Source organism: Salvelinus alpinus, chromosome 31, assembly GCF_045679555.1.
Source record: "Salvelinus alpinus chromosome 31, SLU_Salpinus.1, whole genome shotgun sequence".
Lineage (NCBI taxonomy): Eukaryota > Metazoa > Chordata > Actinopteri > Salmoniformes > Salmonidae > Salvelinus > Salvelinus alpinus.
The window spans coordinates 29,899,407-29,917,315 of NC_092116.1; the positions used below are offsets into that span (position 1 = coordinate 29,899,407).

At 42.8% G+C, this 17,909-nt stretch overlaps 1 protein-coding gene across 2 annotated transcripts; it reads left to right on the plus strand.

The window, feature by feature from the left end:
- The first annotated feature begins 3,272 nt into the window (after window positions 1-3,272).
- On the plus strand, window positions 3,273-17,668 carry LOC139561436 (uncharacterized). Of its 2 annotated transcripts, none has more exons than XM_071378531.1 (3): window positions 3,273-3,563; window positions 8,363-8,803; window positions 13,233-17,668. In XM_071378531.1, the coding sequence occupies exons 1-3, from the start codon at window positions 3,398-3,400 to the stop codon at window positions 14,561-14,563; spliced, it is 1,938 nt and encodes a 645-aa protein (XP_071234632.1). In that variant the 5' UTR covers window positions 3,273-3,397; the 3' UTR covers window positions 14,564-17,668. The 2 variants fall into 2 exon arrangements, with proteins under 2 accessions (XP_071234632.1, XP_071234631.1); XM_071378530.1 differs by having other exon boundaries at window positions 3,274-3,563; window positions 8,354-8,803.
- The last annotated feature ends 241 nt before the right edge of the window (window positions 17,669-17,909 follow it).

Genomic DNA, 17,909 nt, shown 5'->3' on the forward strand with positions numbered 1-17,909 from the left:
GTTTTGCTATCACAGACCGGAACATGTTCCGGGATTCTTCCGATGGCATTGAGGAGTACACCACATCAGTCACTGGCTTTATCTATAAGTGCATCGAGGATGTCGTCCCCACAGTCACTGTACGTACATACCCCAACCAGAAGCCATGGATTACAGGCAACATTCGCACTGAGCTAAAGGGTAGAGCTGCCGCTTTCAAGGTGCGGGAAGCTTACAAGAAATCCTGCTATGCCCTGCGACGAACCATCAAACAGGCAAAGCGTCAATACAGGGCAAAGATTGAATCATACTACACTGGCTCCGATGCTCGTCTTATGTGGCAGGGCTTACAAACTATTACAGACTACAAAGGGAAGCACAGCCGCGAGCTGCTCAGTGACACGAGCCTACCAGACGAGCTAAATCACTTCTATGCTCGCTTCGAGGCAAGCAACACTGAGGCATGCATGCAACACTGAGCAACACATGTTATTGAGTGCTACGGCAACAAACAGTGAACAGTATTGAAGTCAGCAAAATCATGTCTTCACACTAAAACAATCGGAAGCTAACTATTGCATGTTTTTGGTTTTGGTCCTTATTTCAGTGATCCAAAAGTTCTCCTTTTATAAGGATAAACATGTAAGTTGGTTACTAATTTAACCACTATTAATAATGAGTCAACAATAACCTGTTGTATAACTATTTATATAATTGTTTCAGTGATACACCATGACAGCGCAATACACAAGGGGTGGAACAGTGGCAAAGGTACCCACAGGACAAACAGAATAATATTAGTCTGAGGAGAGATTAAATAGCATTAATACAACAAAAATAATTCTAAACACACCTTTAGTTTACAAATTAAACAGATGTATTTTTTCTTCATAATAAGCAGGAGTAATATTCTTAGATCAGCCTCGAAGTGGTAGGCCACACAAGCTCACAGAAAGGGACTTCTGAGTGAAGAAGCGTGTAGTGGGTAAAAATCGTTGGTTGCAATACTCACTACGAGTTCCAAACTGCTTCTGGAAGCATGTTCAGCACAAGAACTGTTAGTCGGGAGCTTCATGAAATGGGTTTCCGTGGCCGAGCAGCCACACACAAGCCTAAGATCACCATGTGCAATGCCAAGCGTTAGCTGGAGTGGTGTAATCCACGCCGCCATTGGACTCTGGAGCAATGGAAATACGTTCTCTGGTGTGAGGAATCACACTTTACCATCAAGCAGTCTGACAGGACAAATCTGGGTTTGGCGGATGCCAGGAAAATGCTACCTGCACCAATGCATAGTGCCAACTGTAAAGTTTGGTGGAGGAGAAATAATGGTCTGGGGCTGTGTTTCTTGGTTCGAGCTAGGCCCCTTAGTTCTTAACCTGATGCTGTGTGTGGATGATAAACAGATTGCTCTGCCAAAATAGGCTCTATTGTAAAAATTAATGAAAACAAAAATGTGCATTTTGGACTTAACACGGGAGAAATTGGAGGAAGGGTTTGGTCTAGAGTTTACATTTACGAGGGAGGAGACTTAATCACAATTGTTAACAGCATCCCCCCTCCGCAGAAGTAAAACAGGAAATTTCACCAGATGATATTACTTCTGGGTAACCGAGATTAATGAATGACTAGTGCCAAAAACGATGCTGGGAAATGTGAGAAGTCCGGCAGCAAACAAGGGTATTAAAAAAATATGTTTTCTTCTAAATCGAGAATAAAGTATCACCAAGTAAAGGTTGGTTGAAAGTTATTGTACCGTATTTTTAATGGACCCTCTGCTCAACCTCAGGCACAGTCTTTGACTATGGCGCTGGAGGTTCAACTCCTCCTTGACTATATAGATCACAGGGATCTAGAACTCATGTGTATCATTCAAGTGTTCTATTTAATTCTATGCTGTATAGGTAACCTCTGCTCATCCTCTCATTCCCTCCAGACTCCCTACAGCTCTCTCTCTCTCTGTCTCTGAAGAGGAGGTTCCCCCTGAGCAGCATCACTGTGAGCAGGAGTGGAGTCCCAGTCTGGGGCAGGAGTACCCAGAGCCCACGCAGATTAAAGAGGAACAGGAGGAAGTCAGGACCAGTCAGGAGGAAGAGCAGTTTCAAGGTCTGCAGCCTGATATCATGGAGTTCATATTCACTCCTTCCTGTGTGAAAAGTGAATGTAATCTGGAGGACCCACTTCAGTCCTTGACTCTTCCCCAAACCAAGACTGTGGAGAACAGAGAGAGTCACTCTAAACCAGTGGATCTCAAACCTTTTGCCACTGTGACCCACCTAAGGGGTTTCGAAATTCCAGATAATAAGAACAATGCCTACAGCCACAGCTCAGCCATAAGCAGCGACCATGTATGACTTGACAGCAACCCACCACTGGATTCGAACCCCCCAATGGGGGAACCCTACACCTGCCCCTTTTATGGCAAATCCTTCAAACATCTGTCCATGTACATGAGAATTCACAGAAGAGAGAAACCATTTAGCTGTGGTGACAGTGGGAATAGCTTCAATCCCAAGAAGCACCTAAATGAACATGGACAGACTCATACAGGAGTGAAATAACATGGCTGCTCAGTCTGTGATAAAATATTGACTCAGAAGACTTATCTGCTGAGGAATATGAATAATATACACAAAAGTAGAAAAACTGACCATGGAAATAACATCTTTGTTCAGAAGATGTGAATAAAAAGGCAGAATGTGGACAACACTCTTAGAAAAGGAAAGCAACTCCAGACCATTCATACTATGGGCCTCAGATAAATACGTATACTGTACCATGGACTTAATGTTGTAAAACAATGTATGTAAATAAAGTTTGATTTGATTTGAATGACGAGGTAATGATCAAACAGTACAGAGTATTGTAGGAAATTCACAGTTCTGATGTTCAAAGTCTGATTAATTTTTCCCTTCATTAGAAACAGCAATATCTGATCATTTGATTTAGGTCAGGTTGATGTAATTGATACATGAAATTAAAAACAATTCCAGAAAAGGCATCCTTGCATTTGTCCAATAGTATTTCCATTAGTATTTCTCGTAAATTCTGACGTAATGCTACTCATTCATCATGTTGATTTAATCTTGTATGGAGTAATGATAAACTGTTGACTCCTGGGGAAGAATTGATTCTCCCAGATCATCCTGTACTTATGATAACCACTATTTGTCTACATGTAGTCGTCGTTTTCCTTTACTACTGGTCTGTAGGCTGCCTTGCACAGTAAACTCCCATCCAGCTGGCGGCCCTGTTGTGTTTCTGGGTTCGTCACCAACTAGAACAAAGAATGTCCTAAGACTCCTTGACTTGAACACGGAAGTAGGATTGGTAACGTGTTTTTATTGTTCCTTGTGTGGAGTAAAGAAAGACATACTGACTAAACTAAATAGGCGACCCAGATCTAATTTTACTGAGAATGTCTAAACTACAGATGTTGTGTGTGTTTTTAAATGAGCGTTTAACGGCGGCTGCTTTGGAGATTTTCGGGGAAGTTGAGAAAACGGTAGTAGAGTACCAGGAGGAGAACGATCGGCTACGGAGAATGCTGCGGTTGACTCCAGAGATACAACAATGTCGAATAGGTTAGTATGTAGATACTGATAGCTAGCTATAGTTCCACTTTATTGATAAACTGTTAACTGATCACCACTTCATATATGTTGAAGAAGTTGTTTTTAAACTTACCGTGTATTAATAAAAACATTGTCATAAAAACAGGAAGTGATTTTAATTTATTATAAAAAATATTATAAACTTTAGAAGTAAATAACTTCTCTTCAATTACTGAGAAGTAATTGAAAATGGATTCTAGTTTTTAATTATTGAACTGGCATTATAGTTAACCTAGTCTTGAATTGACTGGCTTAAAAATTCAAATTGACCACAACGCTGATGTTTAATTAAAGACTGATAGAGCCCCACAGTGGAGGTGTAATAATAGCAGGAACAACCTAGCGCTCAAACAGGGAAATGGTTCCAATCGTTTTTCCACCATTCATTTTTCCCATAGGGGATTTTAGAACTTTGGACTGCGTTTCATGTTTGCTTACCCCGGTGTGACGTGTTGATAACCATGTACATCACTCTCAGACAAGGTGACTTTTAGCAATATTTTCTTCAGTGGCGGTCGGTGCTGTTTTTTTATGAGCACGGCCTTATTTCTATTACAGCATATTGGATGACTGTCATTCATATTCCATTCACCCAGTTTAATGTAACATTAATGGGTTTATGTTACTGTCATTCATATTCACCCAGTTCAATGTAACAGTGATAGGTTTAGGTTACTGTCATTCATATTCCATTCACCCAGCTCAATGTAACATTGATAGGTTTAGGTTACTACATGATACTCACATTTTCCCTATAGCCATCATGAGGTTGCTACAACGTAGCCTAGCCTATGAATGATAGTATACAACACAGATGCACAGGTTGGGAAGAATTTGTGTAATCAAGGTAACAGACAGCGAGACATTTTAATACCGCCTTGCACACTCTTGCCTGCATCTAGCTGATCTAGGGTGTAATCATTAGTCCAACAGTTGCAAACAAGAGTTTCTATTGGACAAATTCAGGTATGTTTATCCCTGTTCCGTTTGCTTCCGTTTAATAAAGTTTTTTAACAGAATCTGCGGAATGAATACACCCCTGATTACACGCAAACGCAGTTCACTTTCGTAGCAGCAACATACAAACAGTATGATCACTTTGAACGTTGTAGCTATAATTCCTTCTCGCGTCTACGTGCTCTCACCTTTTCCCTTCAGTGCACAACACATCAGCTGTCTGTGACCAGGCAACAAAAATCTTTCCAAGCCAAACCTTCATATCATAACCACTACACACAGCCTTCATCGTTTTAACCATTATTAGCTAACATGGGGCAGCGGGTAGCTTAGTGGTTAGAGCGTTGGGCCAGTAACCAAAAGGTTGCTGGATCGAACCCCCGAGCTGACAAGGTAAAAATCTGTCGTTCTGCCCCTGAACAAGGCAGTTAACCCACTGTTCCCCAGTAGACCGTATTTTGTTAATAAGAATTTGTTCTGAATTGACTTGTCTAGTTAAATTATAACGTCATAGTCAACATAGCTACTAGAACTATCATGTTAGTAAACCCTCTACAATCATGCAGTACAGTGTAGTCAGCAAGCAGTTTAGCAGTTACACCGGTGGGCCCCGGTGGAAATAAATTAATAAAACCAAAAGCTTATCTTGACTTGGAAGAGTTCCAGGGTTGGATAGCCATAGCCAGCTAGCTAATGTAACAGTGTTGCTTCTGTCCCTCTCCTCGCCCCAACCTGGGCTTTAACCAGGGACCCTCTGAACACATCAACAACTGCCTCCCACGAAGCATCGTTACCTATCGCTCCACAAAAACGTGGCCCTCGCAGAGCAAGGGAAACAACTACTTCAAGGTCTCAGAGCGAGTGACGTCAACCGATTGAAACGCTAGTAGCGCGCACCGCTAACTGGTTACACTAACATAGCATCCATCTCTTTTTGAGCTGGGTGTTCGAGTAGGCTTAATTAGCTAGCTGCATTCTCTAGCTAAGTGGAAGTGAAAAATAGACTAAATTTAGCCAGCTCTCCCTCTCTTCTCCTTCATTTTTGAAGGTATTAAATCGTTCAAAAGTGTTCAACTATTGTCTTTCTCTCTTTGAGTCAACTACTCACCACATGTTATGCAGTGCTAGCTAGCTGTAGCTTATGCTTTCAGTACTAGTTTAATTCTCTGATCCTATGATTGTGTGGAAAACATGTCAGTTCATGCTCAAGGAGCTCTGATAGGTTGGAGGATGTCATCCCAAAGTTGTCATAATTACTGTGTAAGTCTATAGAAGGGGGTGAGAACAATGAACCTCCTAGGTTTTGTATTGAAGTCATTGTACGCAGAGGAGGACAGAAACTAGCTGTCCTCTGGCTACACCATGGTGCTACCCTACAGAGTGCTGCTGAGGCTACTGTACAGTTATGGCCAAAAGTTTTGAGAATGACACAAATATTAATTTTCACAAAGTTTGCCGCTTCAGTGTCTTTAGATATTTTTGTCAGATGTTACTATGGAATACTAAAGTATAATTACAAGCATTTCTTAAGTGTCAAAGGCTTTTATTGACAATTCCATGAAGTTGATGCAAAGAGTCAATATTTGCAGTATTGACCCATCTTTTTCAAGACCTCTGCAATCCGCCCTGGCATGCTGTCAATTAACTTCTGGGCCACATCCTGACTGATGGCAGTTCATCCTTGCATAATCAATGCTTGGAGTTTGTCACAAAAGGCATTGTTCGTCACCAAACTGTTCCTGGATAGTTGGGAGAAGTTGCTCTCGGAGGATTTGTTGGTACCATTCTTTATTCGTGGATGTTTTCTTAGGCAAATTGTGAGTGAGCCCACTCCCTTGGCTGAGAAGCAACCCCACACATGAATGGTCTCAGGATGCTTTACTCTTGGCATGACACTGGACTGATGGTAGCGCTCACCTTGTCTTCTCCGGACAAGCTTTTTTCCAGGTTCGCCCCAAACAATCGGAAAGGGGATTCGTCAGAGAAAATGACTTTACCCCAGTCCTCAGCAGTCCAATCCCTGTACCTTTTGCAGAATATCAGTCTGTCCCTGATGTTTTTCCTGGAGAGAAGTGGCTTCTTTGCTGCCCTTCTTGACACCAGGCCATCCTCCAAAAGTCTTCAGCTCATTGTTCATGCAGATGCACTCACACCTGCCTGCTGCCATTCCTGAGCAAGCTCTATACTGGTGGTGCCCCGATCCCGCAGCTAAATCAACTTTAGGAGACGGTCCTGGCGCTTGCTGGACTGTCTTGGTCGCCCTGAAGCCTTCTTCACAACAACTGAACTGCTCTCCTTGAAGTTCTTGATGATCCGATAAATGGTTGATTTAGGTGCAATTTTACTGACAGCAATATCCTTGCCTGTGAAGCCCTTTTTGTGCAAAGCAATGATGATGGCGTGTTTCCTTACACGTAACCATGGTTGGCAATGATTCCAAGCACCACTCTCCTTTTGAAGCTTCCAGTCTGTTATTCGAACTCAATCAGCATGACAGAGTGATCTCCAGCCTTGTCCTCGTCAACACTCACACCTGTGTTAACGAGAGAATCACTGACAAGATGTCAACTGGTCCTTTTGTGGCAGGGCTGAAATGCAGTGGAAATGTTTTTGGGGGATTAAGTTCATTTGCATGGCAAAGAGGGACTTTGCAATTAATTGCAATTCATCTGATCACTCTTCATAACATTCTGGAGTATATGCAAATTGCCATCATACAAACTGAGGCAGCAGACTTTGTGAAAATTAATATTTGTGTCATTCTCAAAACCTTTGGCCACGACTGTAGACCTTCATTGATAAAAAGTGTGTTTTAATCAATTATTTGGTAGAATAAACAAACATGAGTTGGCGCACACCCAGAAATTATTTTGTGTGGAGGTGCTGACTAACAGCGAATAAACTATAAAAAGAAAGCGAGTTGCACACTCATATATATATATATATACTCCTCATATAAACTGAGTAAATCACCAACGTTTCAGCATCACTGTGCCTTCTTCATAAATTCAAAAGGAGAGGCTACAAGGACAAACTCTTGATGCTGCAATGATGAAAATATCAACAACAAAATATCAAATAAAAGATTGTGGCGTTTGTAGTTCTTTATGTTTGTAGTTCTTTGTGTTTGTAGTTCTTTGTGTTTGTAGTTTTTTATGATAGCCACATGAGGAGCTGATTATCATTTCATTTGTGGGGGATAAATATAGGCGAATATATTAATAAAAGTCACCTTGTCCTAGAGAGATTTACACGGTTATCAAAACGTCACGCCAGGGTTAGCCTCCTTATTATAAGTCATTGTAAAGGGTAAGCCTACACAAAACACAGTCCTTATTTTATTGTAAAATCCCCTATGGGAAATGGTGGAAAACGATTAGAACCATTTCCCTGTTTGACCGTTTTATGGTTATTATGACTTATACTGTGGTTATTTGGTATTTTATTAGGATTCCCATTAGCTGTTGCAAAAGCAGCAGCTACTCTTCCTGTGGTCCACATGAAACATGACATCATCCAGAACATTAATAGACAAGAACAGCTCAAGGACAGAACTACAGAAAACATTTTTAATGGCACATGTAGCCTACATATCAATACATACTCACAAAATATCTAGGTCAAGTAGAGGAGAGACGTTGTGAGGTGTTGCTTTATCTGTTTTTTAAACCAGGTTTGCTTTTCATTTGAGGAATTTGAGATGGAACAGAGTTCCATGAGACAATGGCTCTATATAATACTGTACTCTTTCTTGAATTTGTTCTGGATTTGGGGACAGTGGTAACCTTTGCTCCTCCTCTCAGTCCCTCCAGAATCCCTGCAGCTCTCTGTCTCTGAAGAGGAGGTTCCCCCTGAGCAGCAGGAGTGGAGCCCCAGTCTGGGACAGAAGGACCCAGAGACCAAACAGATTAAAGAGGAACAAGAGGAAGTCAGGACCAGTCAGGAGGAAGAGCAGCTTCAAGGGGTGGAGCCTGATGTCATAGAGTTCATATTCACTCCTTCCTGTGTGAAAAGTGAATGTGATCTGGAGGACCCACGTCAAGAACCCATACTAGCTGAACACCCAACTCTCAGTCCACTGAAAATGTCTAAACTACAGTTGTTTCGAGAGTTTTTAAATGAGCGTTTAACGGCGTTTGCTGCTGTGGAGATTTCTGGGGCATTTGCGAAAGCAGTAGCGGAGTACCAGGAAGAGAATGATCGGCTACGGAGACTGCTGCGGATCACACCGGAGATTAAACTATGTAGAATAGGTTAGTATGTAGACATACTGACAGCTAGCTGTACATGGATAAAAACATACCTGTGTCACGAAAACCAGGAAGTTATTTGAATGTATGAAAATAGGTTCTAGAATTTACTGACTTTAGAAACAGATAAAAAAGAAACCGATGCAAATTTCTTACATTTTATATTTCGGTCGTTCAACCTTCATCGGAGCAAATCTCCCCAAACAGTGAGACAGATGAGGCCACTAAGGCTGCGTTTATACAGGCAGACCAATTCTGATTCCCCCCCACACTAATTGGTCTTTTGACCAATCATATATCTTTTCACGCCAGATAATTTTCAGTGCTGATCTGATTGGTCAATAAATGGGAAAGAGATTAGACTTGGGAAGCCTTAGAGAGCCAGAGATAATTACAGATACCTGCTGTAACCCAAAGGGCCATTCAATGTCATATCAGATAGAACAGAACATAAAGATGTAATTCTACAAACACAAAATGAGGTGTTTGTATCAGGAACCCATACTCTCAGACAGAGAACAATACAGATGACAATCTGCAACAAAAAGAAAGACAAGGTGAACACACATAACACTTCAGTGCTTTCAGGAAGTATTCAGACCGCTTGACTTTTCCCACATTTTGTTACGTTACAGCCTTATTCTAAAATCCATTTACATATTTATTCAGACCCTTTACTCAGTACTTTGCTGAAGCACCTTTGGCAGCGATTACAGTCTTGAGTCTTCTTGAGTGTGATGCTACAAGCTTGGCACACCTGTATTTGGGGAGTTTCTTCCATTCTTCTCTGCAGATCCTCTCAAGCTCTGTCAGGTTGGATGGGGAGCGTCGCTGCACAGCTATTTTCAGGTCTCTCCAGAGATGTTAGATCGGGTTCAAGTCCGGGCTCTGGTTGGGCCACTCAAGGACATTCAGAGACTTGTCCCGAAGCCACTCCTGCGTTGTCTTGGCTGTGTGCTTAGGGTCATAGTCCTGTTAAAACCTTTGCACCCTTTCTGAGGTCCTGAGCGCTCGGGAGCAGGTTTTCATCAAGGATCTCTCTGTACTTCAAATCAAATGTTATTGGTCACATACACATATTTAGCAGATGTTATTGCGAGTGTAGTGAAATGCTAGTGTTCCTAGCTCCAACAGTGCAGTAGTATCTAACAATTCACAACAATACACAAATCTAAAAAGTAAAAGAATGGAATTAAGAAATATATAAATATTAGGATGAGCATTGTTGGAGTGGCATTGACTAAAATACAGTAGAATAGTGTAGACATTTGAGTAAAGCAGTATGTAAACATTTTAAAGTGGCCAGTGATTCCATGTCTATGCATCCTCTAAGGTGCAGGTTTGAGTAACTCCCGAGTGGCGCAGTGGTCCTAGACACTGCATCTCAGTGCATCTCAGTGCAAGAGGCGTCACTGCAGTACCTGGTTTTGAATCCAGGCTGCATCACATCCGGCCGTGATAGGGAGTCCTATAGGGCGTCGCGCAATTGGCCCAGCGTCGCCTGGGTAGGCTGTCATTGTAAATAAGAATGTGTTCTTAACTGACTTTACTAGTTAATTATAAACTCAGCGAAAAAAAAGAAATGTCCTCTCACTGTCAACTGCGTTTATTTTCAGCAAACTTAACATGTGTAAATATTTGTATGAAGATAAGATTCAACAACTGAGACATAAACTGAACAAGTTTCACAGACATGTGACTAACAGAAATGGAATAATGTGTCCCTGAACAAAGATGGGATCAAAATCAAAAGTAACAGTCAGTATCTGGTGTGGCCACCAGCTGCATTAAGTACTGCAGTGCATCTCCTCCTCATGGACTGCACCAGATTTGCCAGTTCTTGCTGTGGGATGTTACCCCACTCTTCCACCAAGGCACCTGCAAGTTCCCGGACATTTCTGGGGGGAATGGCCCTAGCCCTCACCCTCCGATCCAACAGGTCCCAGATGTGCTCAATGGGATTGAAATCTGTGCTCTTCGCTGGCCATGGCAGAACACTGACATCCCTGTCTTGCAGGAAATCACTCGCAGAACAAGCAGTATGGCAGGTGGCATTGTCATGCTGGAGGGTCATGTCAGGATGAGCCTGCAGGAAGGGTACCACATGAGGGAGGAGGATGTCTTCCCTGTAACGCACAGCGTTGAGATTGCCTGAAATGACAACAAGCTCAGTTCGATGATGCTGTGACACACCACCCCAGACTATGACGGACCCTCCACCTCCAACTCGATCCCGCTCCAGAGTACAGGCCTCGGTGTAACGCTCATTCCTTCGACAATAAACGCGAATCCGACCATCACCCCTGGTGAAACAAAACCACGACTCGTCAGTGTTGAGCACTTTTTGCCAGTCCTGTCTGGTCCAGCGACGGTGGGTTTTGCCCATAAGCGACGTTGTTGCCGGTGATGTCTGGTGAGGACCTGCCTTACAACAGGCCTACAAGCCCTCAGTCCAGCCTCTCTCAGTCTATTGCGGACAGTCTGAGCACTGAAGGAGGAATTGTGCGTTCCTGATGTAACTCGGGCAGTTGTTGTTGCCATCCTGTACCTGTCCCGCAGGTGTGATGTTCGGATGTACCGATCCTGTGCAGGTGTTACACGTGGTCTGCCACTGCGAGGACGATCAGCTGTCCGTCCTGTCTCCCTGTAGCGCTGTCTTGGGCATCTCACAGTATGAACATTGCAATTTATTGCCCTGGCCACATCTGCAGTCCTCATGCCTCCTTGCAGCATGCCTAAGGCACGTTCACGCAGATGAGCAGGGACCCAGGACATCTTTCTTTTGGTGTTTTTCAGAGTCCATAGAAAGGCCTCTTTAGTGTCATAAATTTTCATAACTGTGACTTTAATTGCCTTCCGTCTGTAAGCTGTTAGTGTCTTAACGACCGTTCCACAGGTGCATGTTCATAAATTGTTTATGGTTCATTGAACAAGCATTGGAAACAGTGTTTAACCCTTTACAATGAAGATCTGTGAAGTTATTTGGATTTTTACGAATTATCTTTGAAAGACAGGGTCCTGAAAAAGGGACGTTATTTATATATATATTTTAAATAATTCGGTTGTTGCTGGGTAGTGATGGCTATTTAACAGTCTGATGGCCTTGAGGTAGAAGCTGTTTTTCAGTCTCTCGGTCCCAGCTTTGATGCACCTGTACTGACCTTGCCTTCTGGATGATAGTGGGGTGAACAGTTAGTGGCTCGGGTGGTTGTTGTCCTTGATGATCTTTTTGGCCTTCCTGTGACATCGGGTGCTGTAGGTGTCCTGGAGGGCAGGTAGTTGTGCAGACTGCACCACCCTCTGGAGAGCCCTGCGGTTGCGGGCGGTGCAGTTGCCGTACCAGGCGGTGATACAGCCTGACAGGTCTCAATTGTGCATCTGTAAAAGTTTCTGAGGGTCTTAGGGGCCAAGCCCCCCGTTGCCCCTTCTTCACCACACTGTCTGTGTGGGTGGACCATTTCAGATTGTCAGTGATTTGTACGCCGAGGAACTTGAAGCTTTCCACCTTCTCCACAGTGGTCCCGTCGATGTGGATTGGGGCGTGCTCCCTCTGCTGTCTCCTGAAGTACACGATCAGCTTCGTTTTGTTGACGTTGAGGGAGATGTTATTTAACGTCTTTAACACTACCTTTTTTCCAGACCTAGGGTGTCGGAACTCGGAGGTTTTTACCAGGGACCTCACAATCCGATAAATCCTCATTCAGTCCTAACGGCTGCAGGGTATCAAGTAGGGCTGGGCGATATGGCCTAAAAGTAATCTCTACATTCTTGCGATACAGGCATTTTCGCCTAGCCCTATTGTCAAGGCTGTATCCAGGCTGTATAGCTGGGTAACCTCTGTATCCAGGCTGTATAGCTGGGTAACCTCTGTATCCAGGCTGTATAGCTGGGTAACCTCTGTATCCAGGCTGTATAGCTAGGTAACCTCTGTATCCAGGCTGTATAGCTGGGTAACCTCTGTATCCAGGCTGTATAGCTAGGTAACCTCTGTATCCAGGCTGTATAGCTAGGTAACCTCTGTATCCAGGCTGTATAGCTAGGTAACCTCTGTATCCAGGCTGTATAGCTGGGTAACCTCTGTATCCAGGCTGTATAGCTGGGTAACCTCTGTATCCAGGCTGTATAGCTAGGTAACCTCTGTATCCAGGCTGTATAGCTGGGTAACCTCTGTATCCAGGCTGTATAGCTAGGTAACCTCTGTATCCAGGCTGTATAGCTAGGTAACCTCTGTATCCAGGCTGTATAGCTGGGTAACCTCTGTATCCAGGCTGTATAGCTGGGTAACCTCTGTATCCAGGCTGTATAGCTGGGTAACCTCTGTATCCAGGCTGTATAGCTGGGTAACCTCTGTATCCAGGCTGTATAGCTGGGTAACCTCTGTATCCAGGCTGTATAGCTACGTAACCTCTACTCCTCCTCTCCTTCCCTCCAGAATCCCTGCAGCTCTCTGTCTCTGAAGAGGAGGTTCCCCCTGAGCAGCAGCACTGTGAGCAGGAGTGGAGCCCCAGTCTGGGACAGAAGGACCCAGAGACCACACAGATTAAAGAGGAACAGGAGGAAGTCAGGACCAGTCAGGAGGAAGAGCAGCTTCAAGGTCTGCAGCCTGATATCATGAAGTTCATATTCACTCCTTCCTGTGTGAAAAGTGAATGTGATCAGGAGGACCAAACCAAGACTGTGGAGAACAGAGAGAGTGACTCTAAACCAGTGGATCTCAAACCTTTTGTCATTGTGACCCACATTAAGGGTCTCAACATTCCCTGTGACCCTCCAGATAATCAAAACAATGCCTCCAGCCACAGTTCAGCTGTAAGCAGTGACACAGTAGGACTTGACATCAGCCCACCATTGGATCGAAACCCACCAATGGGGGAACATTGTTCCAAACCCAGCACCATGTCTAGAACAACGTACCACTGCCGTGACTGTGGTGAAGCGTTTGCTCTGAAAGCTGACCTGCAGAGACATATGACTCTCACCAAGAAGAGACTCAGTGAATGCAGCTTTTGCAAAAAAAGCTACAACTCTACCTGTCAACTGAAGGCCCATGTCCGACTCTGTCACGGTGGGAAACCCTGCACCTGCCCTGTTTGTGGAATGACCTTCAAACACAAAGGAGCTCTGTCCAATCACATGAGGATTCACACAGGAGAGAAATCATTTAGCTGTGGTGACTGTGGGAAAAGATTCAATCGGAAGATGAGCCTAACTGAACATAAACTGACTCACACAGGAGAGAAACCATTTAGCTGTGTTGATTGTGGGAAAAGCTTCAATCGGAAAGGTCACCTAACCATACACAAACTGACTCACACGGGAGAGAAACCATTTAGCTGTGGTGACTGCGGGAAAAGCTTCAATCGGAAGGGGCACCTAACAATGCACAATCTGACTCACACAGGAGAGAAACCATTTAGCTGTGGTGACTGTGGGAAAAGCTTCAATCGGAAGGGGCACCTAACCATGCATAAACTGACTCACACAGGAGAGAAACCATTTAGCTGTGGTGACTGTGGGAAAAGCTTCAATCGGAAGGAACATCTAACCATGCATAAACTGACTCACACAGGCGAGAAACCTTTTAGCTGTGGTGACTGTGGGAAAAGCTTCAATCAGAAAGGGGACCTAAGGAGGCACAAACTGATTCACACAGGAGAGAAACAACATGGCTGCTCCTTCTGTGGTAAAGGATTCACTCAGAAGACAAATCTTCTGAGGCATGTAGACAAAGTCCACAAAGGAAGAAAACAGGACAGAAACTGAAAGAGGGGGAAAGGGGGATACCTAGGTAGTGTTCCAACTGAATGCATTCCACTGAAATGTGTCTCCCGCATTTAACCCAACCCCTGTGAATCAGAGAGGTGCTGGGGGGCTGCCTTAATCGACATCCACGTTGTCGGCGCCCAGGGATCAGTGGGTTAACTGCCTTGCTCATTGGCAGAACGACAGATTTTTACCTTGTCAGCTCGGAGATTCGATCCAGCAAACCTTTCGGTTACTGGAAAGAACATTAGGACAAAGAGATTGTCTGGGGAAAAATAATTAATGGCAATAGGAAAAAGAAACATATCAAATACTTAGGATGCTTAATGAGTGACAACAAACAACAAATATATAAAGATGCCTTTATACCATTACTCAACTATATGAAAGCAGATCTAATTCAATGGAATAATCTTCCTGTAAATCTTACAGGTAGAAGAAACCTCTTCAAAATTGCTCCTAAAGGTTTTGTATTTATTTTCGGTAATACCAATTACCCAACCGAAGAAATTATTTGGAAAAGTATACTGGGTCATAAGTCTGTATATGATCACGATACAGCCACATGATTGGTCAGTGGGGGAGTGGGTCTGGGGGTGGTTTTACCTTCCTGAGGGTGGTTTTACCTTCCTGGGGGTGGTTTTATCTTCCTGAGTCTGGGGGTGGTTTTACCTTCCTGAGGGTGGTTGGGGGGGGCATAGTGAGAGACCCAAGATTCTCTTCTCATCATGAAAAGAAAAAAACATAGAGAATTGATCTGCCATCACTGACACAATGGAAAAATCAAATGATTTATTATCGAAATGTTGAAATATCAACCGAGGAAAAACGAATTGGTACAATTTTAAGGCTGTGGCAAACAATAATGCAGGTATTAGGGATGGAGGTGTGGTCAGGTATTAGGGATGGAGATGTGGTCAGGTATTAGAGATGGAGGTGTGGTCAGGTATTAGGGATGGAGGTGTGGTCAGGTATTAGGGATGGAGATGTGGTCAGGTATTAGAGATGGAGGTGTGGTCAGGTATTAGGGATGGAGATGGGGTCAGGTATTAGAGATGGAGGTGTGGACAGGTATTAGAGATGGAGGTGTGGTCAGGTATTAGGGATGGAGATGGGGTCAGGTATTAGAGATGGAGGTGTGGTCAGGTATTAGAGATGGAGGTGTGGTCAGGTATTAGGGATGGAGGTGTGGTCAGGTATTAGGGATGGAGGTGTGGTCAGGTATTAGGGATGGAGGTGTGGTCAGGTATTAGAGATGGAGGTGTGGTCAGGTATTAGAGATGGAGGTGTGGTCAGGTATTAGAGATGGAGGTGTGGTCAGGTATTAGAGATGGAGGTGTGGTCAGGTATTAGAGATGGAGGTGTGGTCAGGTATTAGAGATGGAGGTGTGGTCAGGTATTAGTGATGGAGGTGTGGTCAGGTATTAGTGATGGAGGTGTGGTCAGGTATTAGAGATGGAGGTGTGGTCAGGTATTAGAGATGGAGGTGTGGTCAGGTATTAGAGATGGAGGTGTGGTCAGGTATTAGAGATGGAGGTGTGGTCAGGTATTAGAGATGGAGGTGTGGTCAGGTATTAGAGATGGAGGTGTGGTCAGGTATTAGAGATGGAGGTGTGGTCAGGTATTAGGGATGGAGGTGTGGTCAGGTATTAGGGATGGAGGTGTGGTCAGGTATTAGGGATGGGGTCGGGTCAGAGGAGATGTAGTCATTGTTTGTATCTGGAGGAAAACTTTTTAAAACATTTTTTAAAGTTGGTCAGGTAAGTGAATAAAAAGGCAGGATGTGGACAAATCTCTTAGGAAGCAACAGTGAGTTATGGCCCTCATCAAATATGCAGACGACATGGCTCTGGTTGCTTGCCTGGAGGTCAAGTCCTGTACACACAAAGCATCACAAGGAAAACTGCAAACATCCTTCCAAATGCTGCCATCAGGTCGGTGACAACAGGTGGAGCTCACGATGAAGAATGGCCCAAAAAATATTTGATCCCCTCCGCAGTGACAAACCTTATTAAGACTGATGAACGGACATGTAAATGTTTCATTTGTTTCATTCTGACATGTAAATGTTTCATGTGTTTCATTCTGACATGTAAATGTTTAATGTGTTTCATTCTGACATGTAAATGTTTAATTTGTTTCATTCTGACATGTAAATGTTTAATTTGTTTCATTCTGACATGTAAATGTTTCATTTGTTTCATTCTGACATTTCATTCTGACATGTAAATGTTTAATTTGTTTCATTCTGACATGTAAATGTTTAATTTGTTTCATTCTGACATGTAAATGTTTCATTTGTTTCATTCTGACATGTAAATGTTTAATTTGTTTCATTCTGACATGTAAATGTTTAATTTGTTTCATTCTGACATTTCTTTCTGACATGTAAATGTTTCATTTGTTTCATTCTGACATGTAAATGTTTCATTTGTTTCATTCTGACATGTTAATGTTTCATTTGTTTCATTCTGACATGTAAATGTTTCATGTGTTTCATTCTGACATGTAAATGTTTAATTTTTTCATTCTGACATGTAAATGTTTCATTTGTTTCATTCTGACATTTCATTCTGACATGTAAATGTTTAATTTGTTTCATTCTGACATGTAAATGTTTCATTTGTTTCATTCTGACATGTAAATGTTTAATTTGTTTCATTCTGACATTTCATTCTGACATGTAAATGTTTAATTTGTTTCATTCTGACATGTAAATGTTTAATTTGTTTCATTCTGACATGTAAATGTTTCATTTGTTTCATTCTGACATTTCATTCTGACATGTAAATGTTTCATTTGTTTCATTCTGACATTTCATTCTGACATGTAAATGTTTCATGTGTTTCATTCTGACATGTAAATGTTTCATTTGTTTCATTCTGACATTTCATTCTGACATGTCAATGTTTCATGTGTTTCATTCTGACATGTAAATGTTTAACGTGTTTCGTTCTGACATTTCAATATTTAATGTTTAATTCTGACATTTCAATGTTTAATGTGTATGTTTTATCTGTTTATTTTATTGTAACTCAGAGCGCCAACGACACATTTTCATTCTGTTTAAACGTAATGGACAATAAAGTTGGTATTTTCTGCTTATCTTAAAGCCTGGATCATTCATCCTTTGAGTTACAGAAAATCAAATTTGACACTAAGTAATTGTACAAAGAAGTCCGACTTCGGCGTTTATCCCTAACCCCCCTGAAAGAGACACATAGAGGATGGAGCAGGGGGCTGCCATACTACAGCACCTGTGGAGCAGTTGTTGTGGGGGGTTATGTGCCTTACTCAAGGGCAGGACAGCAGGTATGGAGCATCTATAGCATCTAGGATTTGACAC